Source organism: Cavia porcellus, unplaced genomic scaffold, assembly GCF_034190915.1.
Source record: "Cavia porcellus strain 051 isolate PalLab524CR breed Dunkin Hartley unplaced genomic scaffold, mCavPor4.1 scaffold_2, whole genome shotgun sequence".
Classification (NCBI taxonomy): domain Eukaryota; kingdom Metazoa; phylum Chordata; class Mammalia; order Rodentia; family Caviidae; genus Cavia; species Cavia porcellus.
In genome coordinates, this window is record NW_026947485.1 from 70,398,323 (window position 1) to 70,418,304 (window position 19,982).

General features: G+C 43.2%; 1 protein-coding gene across 4 annotated transcripts in view; it reads right to left on the bottom strand.

Moving 5' to 3' along the window:
• Frmd3 (FERM domain containing 3) overlaps positions 1 to 19,982 on the bottom strand; it is a 259,089-nt gene that overhangs the window by 53,953 nt on the left and 185,154 nt on the right. For all 4 annotated transcript variants that reach the window (XM_013158449.2, XM_063243500.1, XM_013158447.3 and 1 more), the window contains 4 exons: positions 17,768 to 17,855; positions 15,549 to 15,637; positions 12,739 to 12,802; positions 11,873 to 11,961 (listed from right to left, as the gene is read on the bottom strand). In XM_013158449.2, the coding sequence (XP_013013903.2) occupies positions 11,873 to 11,961; positions 12,739 to 12,802; positions 15,549 to 15,637; positions 17,768 to 17,855 (330 nt within the window). The remainder of the gene's footprint in view (positions 1 to 11,872; positions 11,962 to 12,738; positions 12,803 to 15,548; positions 15,638 to 17,767; positions 17,856 to 19,982) is intronic.

Below are 19,982 nucleotides of genomic sequence, written 5' to 3' on the forward strand. Positions count from 1 at the left end.
TGAAGGATTAGTATTTAGAATTTTCAGAGAATATTTGTGGGAGTAAGTGTGTGGGGCGCAGCTAAAGCTGAAGACTGATCAGATGTGTGGGGCTAGAGCATGGCCAGTTCCGAGAACCAAGAGTGCCTAAGGTGAGCCACATGAACAAGCTGCTCCAGCTCCCAGAACGCAAGGTGCCCTAAGGCTGCCACACAAACAGAATGCCAGGCAGAGGGGTGGCACATGACATCAGTGTACATAATATATGAATAAACACACTGCAGCAGAACAGTTCCTTTCCTCCCATCCAGAGAGCGGGCTCCACCTGACCTCAGCTTTCTGTATTCCAACTCTTTATTTCCCCATCCTTCCCCCCAGGAACTGAGAGTTGTATTGGGTAAGGTACAAGGACAAGATATGGGAGGAAGGGGTTTACTTTGGGATTGAGGAAAGCTATGTGGTTTTCAGAAGCTGTGGACAGAGATGCCAACAGGTTGGGTAAGTTACAGGAGAACCAAAGGTTTCCAATGGGGAGGTCTGGGGGTCAGTCCTGGAGAAGACAGATGCAACTGTGGATGCAACTGTGGAGGAGCTAAGTATGAAAATTAAATCTCTGGAAGAGGATTTTATGTATTTAGGAAAAGAATAAATAAATATAACAATAGTATTGCTGTGGGGTTTGAGGTGAAGAAGCTAGACAGGGAGCCAAGATGAATGAGGGAACCTGGACACCTGTTAAATCAGAGCCAGTGAAAGAAAAAAATACAAAATGAAAAAACTAATAAAAGCAAAAAACGTAAAAGAATGTAACATAACAACACATTACTAAATCAACCAAGAAACAAAACTCAAACCTATAAACTATGTGATGGGAACACAGATTAAATAGTCCAGTGAAATAATGCACATGTATTCCCAAGTGGCTTGTGTGCCAGAGAATCTCAGTGCTTGTGCCCAGTAACTCCCCTGAATCTTCCACTGCAATACTGATGCTAAGTCACACTCAGGACTTCTCTCTGCCAGGTTGCAGGTCTTCTTGCAGAGTCTGACCCAGTTCAAATTCTTGAATTAGGAGCTCTTGCTGTCCGTCTCCCTGGGTGGGATCAGTAGAAAAGTTCACTGGTACGAAACTGTCCACACATGTGCTATCAAAGCAGCTATAGCAGAACAGGTTATTCAGTTACAGCTGTATCTATCACATACATAACAATTTGGATTTCTCTTCAGCACAGAGAAGAAATCCAGTCATAGTATAAGCATCATAACAGCTCAAGTATTGATCCACATCTAATATGCACTAAAAGTGATAGCTATCTTCTGATAAAAGAAGCATTCAAAGGTAATTTTACAGAATTAATTATCTAAAGCCCACAGGGTTGAAGACCAGGTAATAAGGAGTAGGAAAAAAAAAGTAAGGTCCTCTGCTACACAGTGTGGGACTAAAGAAACAGGAAGGGGGCGAAGGATCCTTGTGGTGGTGGAGATATGTTATATATTTAGATGGGCAATGACAGGAGAAACGGGGCACAAAATCAGTCATAAGAATGAGGATGAGAAGGGATTACATGACTAGCATAAATGCTAGGAAAAAGGTTACAGGGAGACAAATGAAAAGGGGGGAAAAGAAAAATAAAGAAAGGATATGAAACAAGAGAGTAGTCAGGTGAAAAGGTATAGATATAAATAGGAGGAATACAAAGGGACAAGGAAATATTTCCAACTTCTATAAACTATACTGGAAGAAAAAGTCAGGGAGAAGACATACACATTCCCAAAAAGAAAAGAAAGGGGGAAATAATGGAATAAAAGTGGATGGTGCTAAACAGAAAGGAAAACAATAAAAAAAGTTTTCTGTTGTTTTGGATGCATGTTTCTTCTCCACAGCCCAGGAATAAGAAGCACAGCCTGGGCTGGGACAAGACGCTGCTCGCACTGGAAGCCTGAGGCAGTGCTCAGCCCAGAACGGTGCTGCATGCAGACGTCGGCACAGAGTGGCAGGAGGGCACCCATGTGAGCTTCCAGGCCTGGGTACTCAGGCCGAGCCTGGCCTCTGACCACACTAGCCAGGTCAGTGCTCACCAGTTCCAGCCCCTCTGCAGCACTGCTTCCAGCCTGCTCTCCGACCAGCAGCGAGCTGTCTCTCGAGGTTTTCCTCCCCTCATTCATTTGGGAACTTGACAATGTGGAGCATGGGTTAGAGCCAAAGGGCTGTTTTGGGACCATGGTTCGAACGTTGAGCCCTGCCTTACAGTGATGTCTCCTGCAGCTCTCGCTTTGCAGTTGTGATGGGGGGTGCTGGACAGAGGTCACTCACTCACTGTGGACCATGGACGTCCCTCTGGAAGCAGTGTACCACATTTTCCTTGCAGATTCCAAACTGTTGTTGATTCTCAGGCCCAGTGTGGTTATGTTTCTTTCCATTTATGATGGATTTTCCTCCTCTCAGTGTTTCTAGTGGATGTCTTCTCAGTCTCTCCAGTGTAGTTCCTCCTCTGCTCAGCCATGTTGGATGTTCTAGATCATTCCTTTTCAGTGGATCTCTCTTTAGCATCTATGATGTGACTGCTCTTCTAGTCAGCCATGTGGAGTTCCCTATGCCGGACTTCTGCCTCATCCAAGGTCAGGTCTGTTGTTTGGCTGACATTTCTGCTGACCACGCAGAGAGGAACAACTCAGAGCTTGCTCCAAGTTGATGATGTGAAAGCCACAGTTATGGAGCTCGGGTGAGCGTTCCACTGGGGCTGTGAGTCCCTGTGCCACCACAGTTACATTAGTTTCTCTTCTTTGTGTCCGCCATCCCCAGCGCTAGGCAACTACTCATCTACTTTCTGTATATGCATTTGCTAAGCTGGAAATTTTATATCAACAGAATCATACACCATGTGAAACTCTGCCGATGCCTTCTCATGGCTAAATAGCATTCCATTGTAAGGATAGATCACATTTTATTCCTGCTTACTGCTCTGACTCTGTCCCCAGAAGAGTTCCTGTTGCTGCCTCTAGCTGTGTTCAACTGGAACTGTGTTTTAATGGTTTCTGTGGCCACTGCAAAGTCCTGATTTTCTTAGATCAGGGTAGTTTGTTCCTTTTGGATACCTGGACACTAGGGTTGTTTCCACTTTTCAGCAATGGTGAATAATGCTGCTGCAAACATTCACATACAAGTTTTTGGTGAAAATTCAAATTCTAATTGAATGGGTCTGCAGCAGGATGCAAGGACCCACAACACTGGCACATTTGAAAGGTGCCTCCTGCTGACCCTCATGTGCAGTCAGGGTTGAGAACATTAGTACTTGTCTTAGTTACTTTTTACTCGTCGCTGAGACAAAATACCTGATGCCCAAAGTTGGGAAAGGAAAAGTTTATTTCTTACAGTTTTTGGAGGTTTCACTCAATACTCAATTGGCTCCAAGGTAGGGTAGCATGACTGGGCCACCGTTTATGGTGTCTGCAAACAGCAAGGCAGAAACTGACAAGAGAGTAAGACACGCCTTCTTCCTGCTATTACATCACATCCTGGCTCCACCCCTATGTAGGTGTAGCACTGACACCATCAATCCAAGCACTATACAATGAACCAATCAGAAAAGCATAATGCAAATGTATGAGGCCTGCAGGCCACTGACATAGACCATGACAGTACTCAAAGTGTGGTCCCGGATCTGCAGCACAGCCTCTCCTCAGAAGCATCAGAGATAGGAATCTCATGCCCACCCAGGACCTGGAGAAGAATCAGAATGCCCATTCCCTGCCATTCCGGTTCCTAAGGCAGAAAGAGGCTGTTGCTTATATTGGGCCAGCTGAGTGGCCTGACACTCATGTACCCTCTGCCCTCAGTCTTCTCATCTGTAGGACAGAGGGGACTAGCAAGATCTCCTGGTAATTCATGTTCTCACTAAAGTCAAACAGGTATCAGTATAGGGAGAAAGTCTGGGTTCTTCACTTATATTACTTTTCCTCTAGAACTTCAAATTCTAAATGAGAAACTCAGTAGGGACAGCCTTTGTTCCTGTTGGTAATTCCACACTACAGAGGGCCAGAGAGTGCCATCTGACTTTCCTCAGGTCCCCAGTACCTGGCATAGTACACGGCATAAAACAGATGTGAGATGAAGCGTCTCTGAATTAAAGCAGCGGTGGCCACTGAATCTCCCCATCCATCCGGTGTGTTTCCTGTGAACCAGGTCCAGCAACCACATGCTGCAATGCCTGGAGCTGGCAGCACTTGGACAACACATGGTAGAAAAGAAGCTTGTGTCTGGTGACTGAGTCTGTCGGGGATCCCCCGAGACCCAGAGTCAGCAGGAAACTCAGGCTTTCTGCTTCTGGGCTTTGTTCCCAGGCAGCAGATCTCTGAGCCAAAGCTTTCCAACTAGATCAGTGGCCCCGAGCCAGCTGACAGCCAGCAGAACATTCAAATCCTAAAAGCACCCTGGGGAATCCGTAGGCAGCAACCATCAGGCTTCCAGGATCTTGTGGCTGAAGAAGAAGTATAAATGGAAGGAGAAAGCACTCCCACCCCAGGGACCAAGGTCGAGCCCTTCCATACCGGCTAAAACCAAGGCCAGCTGTGCTGGTCAGAGAGGCAGAGCCAGACGCCTGTGTTCACAGAAATGGGCTGGCGAGGTAGAGGAAGTAGGCATCCACCCCCACGGGGAACGGAATCCTGTGAAATCAAGGCAAAGAGACCCTGTCTCCAGCTGGTGCCTGTAGCTGCAGGGCAGCAGTTGGAGAACAGTAGCCAGTAGCTCACATGACAGCAGAACAAACCACATGTGGCAGGTTATTATCATCACTGTGTAGTATAGGCAACAATAAAGCTGAGGCTCGACCAACACTCAGGGGCTTTGTTCCAGGCCACACCACAAGTGGCAGGGCTGAGATCTAAACCCAAGTCTGACTAACCTCCAAAGCCCATGCTCACTGTATGATGCCACAGGAGGCCAGGCATGCACAGCTGAGTGCCAGTCCCCTCTGTCCTACAGATGAGAAGACTGAGGGCAGAGGGTACATGAGTGTCAGGGCACTCAGCTGGCCCAATATAAGCAATAGCCTCTTTCTGCCTTAGGAACAGGAATGGCAAGAAAATAATGGAGAAGGAATCCGAAACTTCTGGCAAATATCAGATCAATACAAACAATAATGATTAGAAGTGCTGACAGGAAAAGCAGGGCACCACAGCCTAACTCCAGCAGAGGCAGCTGCACACATCCATTCCACATGCTCAGGGCTACCCTCCCTGGGTCTTAAGCATCGGCCAGGCTCTGGAAGGGTATCTGTGACTGCTTCTTTAGCCTGGATAATGAATTTCCAGGCTGGCCTCCTTACTAGCTGCCAGTAACCCACTTACCTCAATCGTGCTAACCAGATTCCTCAGACTAAAGTCTTTCTCTCCCTTTCCTCTTTGCAATTCCACTTTTCTCTTATTTGACTCCATCTACTCACTTGCTTACATGTGATAAAACCATACGTGTGAAAAACGTCAAGTTAAAGTCTCTTAAGTTATTCCTTATACAGACCCTACGATTTCACTACAGACTCATCAGGTCTGTGTAGAAGACCTTGCCAGTCATACCCACTGGGGAGGCTCGGAAAGGCCTCTGCGGTCCCTACCCCATGTTCCTGGTCATCAAAGTGACCAGCCACACCGACCACACCCTCTGCTGCTCTTTCCATGCTGGCCAGTCCTCTGTGTCTAGCACAAGATCTCCTGGCCCCTTGCCACCTCCCTTTTGCCTCAGTTTCCCTCTGCTCCAGTGCTGGGCAGCCTCAGGTATCCTCTACTTTGTGCGCTGGTCCCTTACTTGGGCTAGGATGCCTTTTCACCACCTGGCGGGGTTTTCTGTCCCTGAATCCCACAGGAGCAAGACATCCTCTCCTCTGGAGTCCCCACTACCACTTCATTTTCACTCTTCTTTTGGGTCTTTACTAAGAAATTAAAACTCTTGAAGACATGAACCAGGACTTATCAATTTGACACACAAAATATGTTTTCAGCACCTGAGATCTTCAGGAAATGCAGAGGAGCAGCAGAGCCTCGTTCTCAGGCTCAGCTACATCAGATCCAGTCTGAATGCATGTGTTAAGATGGCGTTAAAAACTGTCATGATATATCCTGGCTCTATCTTGATTCATGATTCCACGTACCATCTCCCTCATTTGTGAGAAAATAATGTTTGAAAATAACTAACAGAATGTTGCTAACCTATCTTTTGACAAGAACCCAACTATCTGATCACAGCAGAACTGGAGGAGTTCAGAAACCTTAGGCTCCCAAAAAGATCCTTGACTAGCTAAATATAGAGTTGCCATATGCTCAGTAATTCCACTCTGAGGTATATACTCAGGGAAGCTGTCCACACAGAAACTTGCATGTGGATACAAGTTCATTGTAAGATTCTTCATAATGCTATGAAGAGAAAAAACCCAAATATCCATCAACTGAAAAACAGATAAGCAAAATGATGTGAATTCATCTAGTAGAACACTATTCAACCACCAAAAGGAATGAAAAAGTGACCCATGCTACAATATTCATGAAGCTGAGTGTACTATGCCAGTTGGGAGAAGCCAGGAACAAAATGCCACATCATCTATAATTCTGTTTGTATGAAAATGTCCCAATTAGGTAAATCCATAAAGATATAACAAAGTAGGTTAGCGATTTCCATGGACTAGCAAATGATTGCCAATGGGTATAAAGTTTCTTTCAGGAAAGATAAAACTGTTCTGAAATTAGGTATTAGTGGTATTTAGATAATGTTATGGGTTATCCTAAAATATCTTGAATTGCATACTTTAAAAGGGTAAATTTTATGACATGTAAATTAGATTTCAGTTTTTAAATAATTTTAAAAAGTGGCTTCCGGGAAGGATGGTGGATAGATAAGAGCAGAATATAGAGGCTCCCTGAGACAGACAACTCAGATGCTGAAATAACACATCATGGGGAGTCCTGAACAGAAGGAGATGGATCCTCTTGACCCAGGAAGAAAGTAAAGTGAAAAGAACCAGTCAAACCTGCAGTCCCAGAGCTACTATTGAGGCAGCTAAGATTACAAGCTCTTGTGTGCCCAAATTCCCACCACTTCAACTCGCTGGAACTGCAGTTGCACTGAAGTGCAGTCACACTGAAGTTGGAGGTTGGCGAGCCCAACGGAAAATAGAGCCGGCAAGGGACCTGCATTGACCTGCGGTGAGTGCTGGGAATAAAACCTTTGCACGGGAAAGGGGTACCAACAGGACAACATTTTGGATCGGGCAGGAATGGCAAGGACAAGGACTTCAGTGACTTCAGTCAGTTATTCCCTTCCCAGATGAGATTGGTGGGGTATGCTTGGCCTGGGTCACATCCCTGGCTGAGACCCAATAAGTTATCCCAAACCAATTCCCTATATATGATGCACACTAATGCAGTGAAGGCCTCAGCAGGTTGACTCACCCGGAAGGGAGGAGCCTGCATACACCACCCCTGCTTGCACCTCAATAACACACTGCAGTGGGCAGGATTACCTAGCCAGCTTGATCAGAAGAACCATAACCAACAAGGAAAGGGACTGGGACCTCCTGTATATGCCTGTATGGAAGAAACCAAAAACATGAGAAGAGGAAGCAACAAGAAAAAATCCCCATCCCCCAACCCTGAGAACATTGATTCAGGAGAGGTAAATACAAAAGATATTGAGGACAGCAAACACGCAATATCAGACACTGCATCAGTGGACATAAAGAGATATCTTTGGGACCTCATAGATGAGTTCAAAAGTGAAATACTTAACCAAGTAAAGCATGATATAAGTAGATTAATAAAAGAAATGCTAAGCACCTCTCAAAAAGACACAGACAGAACAGAGGAGCACAAAAAAGAGAGAAATGTTTGATGAAGAATATAAAGAAAACATAGAATACATGAAGCAGGTTCAAAGAGATTACCAGGAGACAAAAAACTCCATGGGAAGCTGGCAAAACTGCTTGAAAGAAACTAAGGATAGATTATCCAAACTGGAAGATGGCTTGCAATGTGGGATACTAAAAGGAAAAATTTCTTAAAAATAACAAGGAAACAGGCAGTAACAATACAAAGGCTAGAAGATGACAAGAGGATCTATAACTTAAGAACAAAGAATGTGAATGAAGAAGCAGGGGTACAATCAAAGGAACTACAAAGGCTATTCACAGAAATAATTAAGGAAAACTTCCCAAGCATAGGAAAAGGAAATGATATTCAGATGTATGAGGCATACAGAACTCCAGCCATCTACAACCAAAACAGAGCTACACTCAGACATATAATGATCAAGATCCCAAAAATTCAACATAAGAATAGAATATTAAAAGCCGTCAGAGAAAAGAAACAGATCACCTATAAAGGAAAATCCATCAAAATCATGGCAGACCAACACAGACCATCAAATCAAGAAGAGCTTGAAGTGAAGTATTCCAAGCCCTGAAAGAAAATAACCTCCAGCCCTGATTGATGTACCCTGAAAAACTGTCTCTAGAAATTAATGGAGAAACAATATGCTTCCAAGACAAAGTGGAACTGGGGGAATTCCCGACCACCAATCTAATTCTACAGAGAATACTGAAGGACATTCTAGAGAGAGAGAGAAAAATACCAGGATTCCAGGAACAGTGGCAGAGAGGCCTCAATGAATGCAGCAGAAAGTGGAATGAAGAAGAAAAGCAGACAACTGATGGCAGAAAAAAGCACAGCAGAAATGGGGCAGAGAAGGTTGGTTATAATCTCTAATATAGATGGCCTTGATACACTAAAAAAAAAAAAAAAGAGAAACACAGGCAGAGTAGATCAGGAGGTAGGGTCCACGAAGATGTTCTGTATAGGAAATATAATTAACCCAAAAAAGGGATTATGGACCGAAAATCAAATATGAGAAAAAAATGCCCCATGTGACAGAGAACCAGAGAGTAATAGGGGCAACTTGACCAGTTTTTGTAGATAGACTGGAAAGACAGGCTTTAGTAGGTAAAGGAATACAACTAGAGATCAAGTCCAGGAGGGAGAAGGTTCAGGACCACTTAGGTAAATAGCAGGTTGTCCCCCAACTCTAAAAACTGAGGGTGTTAGTGAGACTCAAAAATGCACAGTGCACCCCGTGGGAGTAAAAGGGGAGAAATAGTCTTAAAAAGATGGCAGAGGATATCATTAATAGTGCATCAGGATTTAAAACCCACGTTACTCGCATTGTTCTGCTTAGATTCTGTCACAGTTTGTCTACTTGCACTATATCTGAGGGCACAGACAGCTATCCCAAAACTAACAGGATATAGTACAGTAATCATCTTTAATTTTTCTTATTAATTTAATCTGGAGTTCTGTATAACTTATACTGTTTTCTTATGACTGATCTTAGTTAAACCTGGTTTGTTTGATTGCTGTTTGGTATCGACAGATTTTATTCAAAACTGCTACAATTTATAGTATCAAGTCTGAGAATATAGGCAACTACACTGAAAATGACAAGATTCACTACGGTATCCATTCTGGTTTGATTACTTCCTGTTTTTGTAGTTTTATACTATCTACAAAGTTGTATTTCTATAAATGCTGTTATGTACTGGTATATTCAATTATACTATATCTGATGATATAGCCAATTCTATTGAAGATAACAAGGGACAACACAGTAACCATGGTAGAACTCCTTGTACAGTGGTTTTATACGTCTTTTTCGTTTCATGTGTTTATAGGAAATGTTTTTTTTTTTGTCTTGCTTTGTTTTGTTTCTCCCTCTAATAGAGAAAGGATAGAAATAACATGTTAAGACTCATGCATGCGTAGAACCTATAAACAGTTTACGAGAACTGATCCTATAACTCATGATGAAATGAACACATACTTTGAAGAAAAAGAGACACTAGGGTATTGAGTGCTGATCCCGTAGTGTTGTGATGTGAAATCCAGGAATACTATTATTCTTTGTTCAGAGTGATTTTAGCCTGCTATGGTTTATTTAATCTCAACATAAATGAAGATACGGATAACTGCATGCATGTTTAAGTCCAAAACAAAAGTTGGATATTTGAACAGAACCATTTGCAGTCTCACTGTTTGAATCCCCACTTTGTATGTTTCACTTTTGTATCTTGAACAACTATTTGTAAGAGGACAATATGTAATCATCAACTAGTGATTTCTTACTGTTTATTTTTTTCTTTGCAAGTATGTATTATTTCTACCCGTTTCCTGTTTTGTTTAGTCTTTCTTTAAATAAGATTTAAAAGAAAAAATAATTTAAAAAAATAAAACCTTGGGATTGGATTAAAGATGGAGGACATCACACTCGGAGTTTTTGCACCTATTCTCTGACACAGTGAGCACTCTAGACACATGGATGTCGCCAAGGCCAGCGACCCCTGTAGCAGGCTCCAAGTGGTGCACTGCCCTCCAGCTGGCCTGGAGCTGCCACAGGTCACTGATCCACAGCTCCACTCTGCCGCTCCAATTGTGTGGCATGTCATGGATAGTCTCATCCAGTTGTTAAATCATGCAGCTGCTAAGGCCCACTAGTTAGTGGTTTTCAGCTTACAGGACTCTCAGTGCCAACCCTGGGAAAGTTCAAGCAAAATGCACCTCTGTCGCCCCAGCCCCTAGGAGCCTTGAGCAGTGGATGAAATCTTTAATCTCCAGTCCCGAATCAGCCCCATCCATATCACAGTGTCTCTGTTTTCACCTCCATATTCTAGGCATTGCCTACACCTCAGTTCAAAGTAAAAAATTCTGTGGCTAAAAACAGGTTTCAACATCATTATCCAAGTCATTGTTCTCCTTTCTGGACAGTCCTTCCTGGCCAAAGCCCAGGAGCCTCAGTGGCCCAGCTGCTTTCAGTGAGATGAGTCCAGTGAATGAGGAAGAAATCCAGGGTGGGGAAACTGAGCAAGAGCTTCCTGAGTAAATTCCAGGGATGTGTAGTACTGGTGACAATGGGACAGGGCAGGCCAGCTCCTAACTGTGTCCCTTAGCCCTGCCCTCCCAGGCAGCAGGCGGGTCTCATGGAGGACAAGGTGGGATCATGTGAACCCATCCTCAGTGTGGACTCTTCAGAGACCTTGGAGCCACCCAATGGATTTCTGCAGCCACTCCACCGCAGCCTCCATGGTCCTACACTCCTTATGACATTTCACCCATACATCTTTGTCCTGAAGCTTCTCACTACCCACATGCACGAGTCTGTAACTGTAAAGGTCCCTTGGGAGGGCTCATCTGACCCAGGTTCCAAGTAAGCCAATGTCAGAGAATACATCTCTGCCCCCAAAGCAATACTCAGCCAAGTGAATGGGGCCATGGCAGACAAACAGCTCTGCCTCTTTGCCTGCAGACAACTTCAAGGCACGCCACCCAGTCCCCACAGAGGTACGCAGAGCTAAACCTAGCAGACAGACTGTGGTAGAATGCATCCTCTATTGCTTCTTACCTGCCTCAATTCCCTTCATCCCTCAGGTAAACCCATTGACTATTTAAAAAATAAAAACCTGTGCCCAGGGATTTAGCTCAGCAGCATAAATGCCTCCCTGGCAAGTGCTAGGTCATGAGTTTGATCCCCGATACCTAAAAAATAAAAAATAAAAACCACTTGTATTACCTCCATCACAAGATCTGAGGGGCCCGAAACCAGAAACAGATTATATGACTTGTTCAACGGAAACAATTTTTTAAAAATAGCCCACAGTGCCTCCACAGAAAACATCCAACACAGAGCTCAGGACTTGATCAGGCCAACATCTGTAGTCACACCAAATACCAAACTTATAATTCACTCCAATATAACAAAAAGCTTTTTTTAAAAAGAAATGAATATATAACCATTCACAAAACATAAAGGGCTCCATGAGTGCCTTTTAAATCTATTAGTAAATGAATAAAAGGTCCTTACTTATAAAAGGCCTGGTTCTCCACCCCACACTTCCAGAGATGCTTGCAGGCAGCTGGTGTCGACGTGTGGAATGCCAACATGGCTTTTTTCTATTAAAAAAAAAAAAAAGGTATCATCAACACAGTTTTTCCTTTAGGTATTTATCTACTTGTATCCTGCCTCCTGCCCACAGTTCTGAGGTTGCTTCACATATTATTGGGATTCTTAAAGTATGATACAAACAGTAACCCTCCCACTCTCCATCAGACATCCTTAATCTATTGAGCCCCATTTCCAAATCAAAGCAGTTTCACAAGCTTTCTCAACACGCCAGGAATCACCTGTCTTTCTATCAGCCTGAGATTAGTCTTAACACCTATTTTCCATACTTGAGTAACTGGTAATTGAGCAGAAAATGTGCAAACTTCAGGGCCAGCTCTGAGGCTTGACTTTTTGCTAAGGCCACCCTGGTAAATGTGTTCCCTGGTAAATCACAACCTTTATCTGGTAAGCCCCGTGTTTTCAGACTCTTGGGGCTTACAGACTCTTTCTATCACTCTCTCTAATGCTGGCTGACATCTAGCTTCATAAGCATTCTGCATTTGTTCCCCACTTCTGTACCTCAGCACAGAGAGTGAGGAGATCCATGTTTTATTCAAGTCTACCTCGCCTTATTTTACACCTTGTGCTGTATAATCAGCATTGCTCACCTACTTTACTCTTGTGCAACCCAGTGTTCATTTGTTCACCTCTAAAATGTTTTCAGCCTATAGCTTCCATTATCATCACACTCAAATATCCTGGTCTTTGGGGCTACAACATTCAGGCATATTTTAGCCTCAAATTTCCCCATCCACACACAACATGGGAAGAAAACCATCTCTGACCTCCTTCTGTGTGCCAATCACATAAAATGTCTTTCCTTCAAACTTCAGTTTGCAGACATCCGGCCTAAGAAGAGAAAATCTCAGGGTGAGAAGGAAAAACAAAGTAGCAGGTAACCAAAGCGCCTGGCTTCCCCACCAAATCCTGCTGAATCCACAAACTCAACATCAGTGTTCTACCAGTTATATCACCACAATACAGCAGAATGATTTTCTCACCAAAAGGCCTCTGGGGCCTGCATTCCAGAAAGGTTTTAAGAGAACAGCCCTGAGGATAAAATCTGAAGTCACGCTTTCAACCACAATTTATCATTTACCAAGTTGTTCTCACAATTTTGAGCATTTCAGTATGTAATAAAACAATTCTTCTTCATAAATAAGGAAAGCACATGACAATGTTGCAGTGTGGTATATGTGCTTCCTGGAGCTAGATGTGGGAGGATGGGAAGGTCAGATGCTTTGAATCCATCATTAACTGAATCTGAGAATTGCTCCAGCCTTGAAAAGCTAGCGGGCCAATTCATTTTGTTTGTTAATACTTACACTCTCCAGCTCCTTGGAGGAAAGATGCAGCCAAACTATAAAATATGGGCGAAATGATTCTGAATTGTCTGCAAATCCTCTCTTGGGAGGAAAGCTGGTGTATAAACTCACTTGGGGCTTTCCACTGCTCTCATGGATATAAGGTAATATCTTGTTTCCATTCTTCTGCACACCCAGAAGAAAAATAACATCAAGGGAAGGAAAACACCCGAAACTAATCTGTATTTGATATATACCAGGTTCCAGCATAACTACTCTGGGTCCAAGCAAATTCAGAAACCTGAGGATCTAACACCCTTCTGGTCCCCTAAACTCTTTGCGGTCCTAGGGCAGGATGGGGAAAGCCCCAAACTACTCATGCTCTCCAAAGTCCATGAAGATCCCTAGGGAAACTATTCTGAAATGGACCAAGGGTGATTAACACTGGAGCACTTCTGCAAAGTGCTAAAAATACAGAAAAGGAAGCCAGATAATACACTCCCATTACACTTTATATATCACAAGCTGCAATAGGTCTGCAAAGCACTCTTGCCCATTACTTCATTTTTCTCCGTCTGCTTCTCTCATTCTAAGGCAGCCAGAAATAATCAATCTCCACACTGAGGATGGGTATACCAGGAGTCACAGAATTTAAGCGATGAACGTTTTGAGAATGCTAACTATGGAAGAAGAAAACAACTGGGCACAGAGAGGGATTCAAAACATATGCTGAAAAAAAGACAGTAATTGAGAGGGCAAAGAAGATATTTAGAGGAATCAGGAGTCTTAGAGAGGGGGCACTGCCATTTAAAAACAGAGTAGGAGGTACATGGAAGGGCATGCGCATAGCTAACTGATGTTAACCCAGTAGAGACAGCATGAAAGAAAAGCAGGTGCAAAGGACAGAGTGCTGAGGAAGAAAGGGGTAACTCAATGGGAGAGAGCCCAAAGTTCACAGAACCATGACACTGAGGTTCCACGGGGTGCATGAAAGCAGTTCCAACCTGGGGACTGAAGATGCCCATTGGCCTGTCAAGAATGTCACAGCCAAGGACTCAGAGCTTTAGTCTTTAGAGCAAGCCCACAGCCCCATAATTCCCAGGGGGACAAGCCTTGCAGGGGCCATGAGAAAAGGAACTGAGTCAAGCTGCAGATGAACAGCACTAGGCCTTTACAATATTCCAGTGAACACAGAACATGCACCATTACTCCCTCCACAGCAAAAGCATCTGCTATGAAAAGCCCTTGACTGGAGGTACCCATCCTTCTCCTCCCTTATTGACACAACTTACACTTCACCTGTGTTCACGCAGGTTGTACACTGCCCAGCCAAGGGCTTAGCCTGACAGACCAAAGTACACATGGACTTTCCATTCGTCTAGACGAGGACTGGCTTAAGTACATGTGACCCAGTTCTGTCCAACTAAAAATACGGGAAGTCTACAGGGATTCCGAAAAAGGTATGCTTGTTTTAAAAGGAGACACATGGAAGGGGCTCCTCTTCTCCACGATCTGGATGATTGTATGAAAGAAGCCAGACTGATATTCACATCCATCTCATGAACATGAGTTTGAAACAAGTTACCAACCTGAGATGGTAGAAAAGAAAGTGGAGACTTGACCTTGTCATGACTTGGGCAATTAAGTTCACAGATGAGGTAACAGCCCTCAGATTTGGGTTTTGTACACCCATCCTCTTACCATTCTGGGTAGATGTGTTTGCTACTTTTTGCCAAAAGCAACTTCACTGATACTCTGGGGAACAAAGGGTGCACCTGCATTGAATATTCAGTAGGAGAGAAAAGTGGAGGCAAGTGAGTAGAAGACAATAGATTGATCCCAAGCTGCTCCAAAACACTGCCATGGTTTGAACCCCAAAGTTCCATGTGCTGGGGCCTTTAAGGGGTGGGACCTAATGGGAAGTGATCTGGCAGCCACAAGCCCTGCCCTGTACTGCACTCCCTCTTTTGGCTGGGTCAGCAGAAGCTTCTGGTGTTCAAACAATGAACACAGAGCTCTCCAGCCGAGATCTCTGGAGGTGACTCCTCAGCTTGACAATTCAATTCCCCATGAAGGGTAACCTAGATTGGGTTCCACTCATAGGTGATAAATGCCTTTATCGTAATACTCCAAGGTAAAGAAACATAATAGACAATCTACTCAGCACTGTACACACACACACACACACACACACACACACACACACACTCATACACACACACACAAGTCAAAGAGAAGGGTAAGGAATCATGAATACATATGGTAAGTTAGTTTTCCAAAGAAGAACTCACCATTTTATCAAGTGGATTCTCTTATTTCCCTGGAATACCACAAAGCCTGTAGCAGTGAATCCTAAAAATGTTGTTGCTCCTGTTGAATCCTGAAAAAAGGAAATAAAAACTTTTTTGGATTGAGGAAAATAAAGTACATGATAAGTAGCACTCCTACTCATCTTTAATCTGGCTCAGTTTTAGGTCAAGATCAGTGATTGTAACAATGGAGGTTCCTGAGGTAGAACTTTTAAGTGAGTATGGAAAAAGCCAGGGTTGAATCAGAAGACACACAGGTACCAAGGAGTTAAAAGGCAACTCTTTATAATGCTAGCGGGCTGGGGGAAACTGAGTTCCAAATCACCAGCCCCACTTTGGGATTAACAGACACATATATTTTAGGCAGGAAGTAAAAAAGCTGACAGCAGATTATTTTATAATGGGTTACACAGGTTGTAGCATATGTTGTCAGGCAAATTTGTTCTGGGCTGAAGAGGGTTCCTGAAGGTCAGGGGTTTGCGTGAATCACTGTCTTTAACTGACTCAAGTTAGCTCAAGTTAGCTTTAACTGAAGCAAGTTAGCACAAGAGTGCGTTCTGGCTGAGGTATGTCTATCTTACAAATTGCAGCTGGTGTTGCAATCTCATGGCTGGCTGAGTCTAAACAGACTGGGCTTGCCTTTCCTGTTCTTAATATACTGTCACGTTACAGTTTTTAAGATTTCCTTTATAGCAGGACTTCCAAAATCTGGACAAGGCCCAGAATTATGTGGCTTTTATCTTTCAGGAGCAATGATCCTTCTGTCCCCAAAGGAACCTCCTGGAAAAAGACAGATTTTGCCCAGAAGATGTCTATTTTCAAATATCTTCTGGACTACCTGTGCCATGGATCTGCTCTGCAGTGTGAGCAAACTCTTGTTGGTTGCTGTAAGCTCTTCTTTGGGTCCTTTTGAGACAGGGTCTCACTATGTAGTTCAGGCTGATCTCGAAATCACTTTGTACCCCCGGCTGACTTTGAACTCACATTGATCTTTCTCCCTCATCCTCTCTAGTGCTAGGATTACTGGCACGCAACACCATGTCTGGCTCCCTAGTAGCTCTTGAATACAATGAAACCAAAACTGTCAGTATTTTCTGTAACAGGATTCAATCCTGTCACACCACAAGATTCAATCCTGTTATTCAACCCTAGAGGATTTCTGGTATTTTCAGTATTTATGCCCAGGAAAGTCTACTTTGCTTCTAGCGTAGACCAGGAACACTAAGCAATTTATTGATAAATTAAGTGAAGGTCAAAGATTAATAACAACAATAAAAATCAAGTCAGTCTCAAAATAATAAACAAAAACAGTAAGGTTTAACTTGTTGAACAAAATCAAAGTCACCAAGTGAAGCGAAGTGATTTACCTCATTAGTGGAAGGGGAACCTAGAAAATATTCTCTAACAATCATGCAAGCAGAAGAGTAAGACAGACAAGTGCCACCTCCTTAGCCATACACTGGAGGCCTGGCCCACCACAGGTTCTGAGGGAATGGGCTCAGGGGTGTGACGGGCAGTAGATTTTTTAATGAGAAGTTCGAGCTCTGTGCTAATGAGCTAGTACTCTTTATCTCTAAGAGCCTGACTGATACAAATACCTACTTTACAATTAGTGCTAATGTCCAGTTAATACACAGTTAAAATATGCCAAGGAGAATATTGCTTACACAAATTATTTCTAGAAAAAACATATATAGCATCATCACTTCAGGAGCTTGATGAAGAGAAAGATTTCCCAGACGGACCCCAGAATTCTAAATCAGCTTCTGATAGGGGAGGTTGGTTTCACACTTGAGAAAAATACTATCAAATTACATGAGTAAAATAACTCCTAATGCTATAATGTAATTTAAATCTTTCTTTTATCCTTCCACTTTCCCATATTTAAAGAATGCACTCTTGCCAGCAGTGGCCTTAAAACACATTGAGATCTTTTAAGCTTCCAAAGGAAAACCATCTTCTACTCAATATTTAAGTCCATTGTTACTAACTTAGGGAAGCATGGGTACTACATTGTAACAAGTGAGCAAGTCTCTAGAGCAAAATCACTTCTCCACACGTGACCGTGGCCCACAGTTGTCCTTTCTGATCAACATCTGTGTACAAGGCTGTGGCAATCTCCTGAGAGCATTCTGCCAGGCATTCACTTCACTTCATTCTATCTGGGGCAAAACCATTATGAACTGCTGAGGGACAGTTACCTTGCATGGGTGAGGATCCACCCCATAAGTTTCCAAAGTGTGAGCTTTCAGGAGTAAGTTAAACTCAGCCACCGGCGGGCTCTGGCCTCTAAAATCACACACAAAAGAAATTTAAGGAGTTAAAATATAAAAATGAAATTCCTTCAATAAAATGTGCAACATTACATTAAATATGGGGGGGGGTCCATATGGACACAGTGATCATAAAGCCAATCATTATTTCTCACCATAGGGAAACTCTGCCAAGAAATCTGAGCTCATGTTCTGAGCTGACTGTTCCAAACACACCCACGTGTGATCTCAGTACTCCAGTGACCGTACAGTTAATCAAGGCTATCAAGTTACTAATAAGCAGGTCCTTGCTAATTGATATAAAAAAAAGTTCAGCATCTGTTCTTTCCTATTCATCCAGAGATTATCCTGGGTAAATGGCATTCTTTCTTGCTCAGCATAGAAACTGGGTAGTTCTGTTACCCCACCGAAGAACCATCAGACATTTCATGGGAAGCCTTGGATTCTGAAAGGAAATCCCAACCACTACTCCTATGCTTACCTCTAGGAAGGTAAAGGACATCTTGGCCACAGGGGGAAAAGGATTACAAATACAGAAGGCCATGGAGTCCTCTCTGTGCTGACCTCTATACTTTACCTGCACAACATTTCAGAGACCTCACTTTGACCAGCATTGTATCCCACATATATCATGGAGAACCCAAATCATTCCCCAGAGAGAATTATGTGACTTCAACAACCAGAAGAGTGTGCTATGGAAAGCAACAAGAATTCATTTATTATTTTTCAAAATGCAAAATTATATTGCAAAATTAAATCTATCTCTACTTAAAATGCATAGGTGGAATTTCCCCCAACCTCCCAAGTCACTCAGTGTCTTCTTACCTCTAAATCAAAACAGAATCCCTAAAGCCTTGCAAGATCTTCCCTTTTCTCTTAATGGACTGAAATGTTGCTCCACTGTGTCCAGGAACATCCTTATACTCTCTTTTTTATTTAACATTCTGTTATCTCCTAATTCAAGCCTCCAGCCTGCCAATTCTTTTTTTTTTTTTTTTTTTTTTGCTGTGTACATTCTACTTTTCATCCACTCATGTCTTTTTAAACATCAACTAAGCATTTCATTTCCTTTGTAATATTTTCAGAGTCTTGAAACAGCAACATGTTCTTGCTTCATGAACATGAATTCCTCCTCCATCTCTATTACTGTTTGCCTCATGGAAAGTCCAATCTTGTCAGCTCCACAACTGCTGCTCTCCAGTGAGGGTCATTGGAGGGCAGAGTCACCATCTCTGGTTCATGGGGTTGATGTTTCCTTAAGTGTATGGTGATTCTCAGTTCAGTGCCCATCTGTGACAAACCCATTTAACAGGGTGTCCTCCAGAAGTTGTAGCTGTAGCTGTAAGGGTGAGATGTGCCATACCCAAAGAGTTCCAGTAACTTGATTTGGGGTAAAGTTTCTTGCTCCTTTTGGAGATATCCTTGTTCACTCTTGGGGAACTTCAGCTCGGGCCTGCAGCTGCCCTTGAGCCAGAGGAAGACGGCAATGCTCCCCGGTGCTCCACACACAGATGCTGTTCACTGATGGCGGCTCTGTTTATTCCCAGCCCCCAAAGCACCACCACCTCGTGTGTATGGCTGGCCCAGACCTCTCTGCGTCCTTCCTTCCAGAGGTGTCTTCAGCCTCTGACTGAAGATGGGATTCTTTGTCACATGCTCTGCCAAGTGTCCTTTCTATTATCCACAGGGGTTTGGGGAAGGAAGGGGTGGTTACCATACAGGACATTCAAAAGAAAGTAATGTCTGCTTTATGAAAATAAAATCTTTCTGCAGCTTTTCCAGATTTTTTCAGTTTGAGTGTGTTTTAAATTTCACTGTAACACCCATGCATATATGGAAAATCTTTATCTTGATCATTACTATGTGAGCTCTTTCAATCCAACAAATCCTATCTCTGGTCCTTCCTTTGATGATATTTTTTTTGAAACAAAGCCTTGCTCTGTAATTCAAGGTGGACTTGAGCTTACTATGTAGCCCAGGCTGGCCTCAAACTTGCAGTGATCCTCCTGTCTCAGCTTCCTGAATGCTGGAATTATAGGCATCACCACCACATCTGGCAGCTAAATTTCTTCTCTGAGGACACAGAGATTGCAATTATTTTTTCCCTTGATAAAGTAATAATAAACTCAGAAAGTCATCAGGT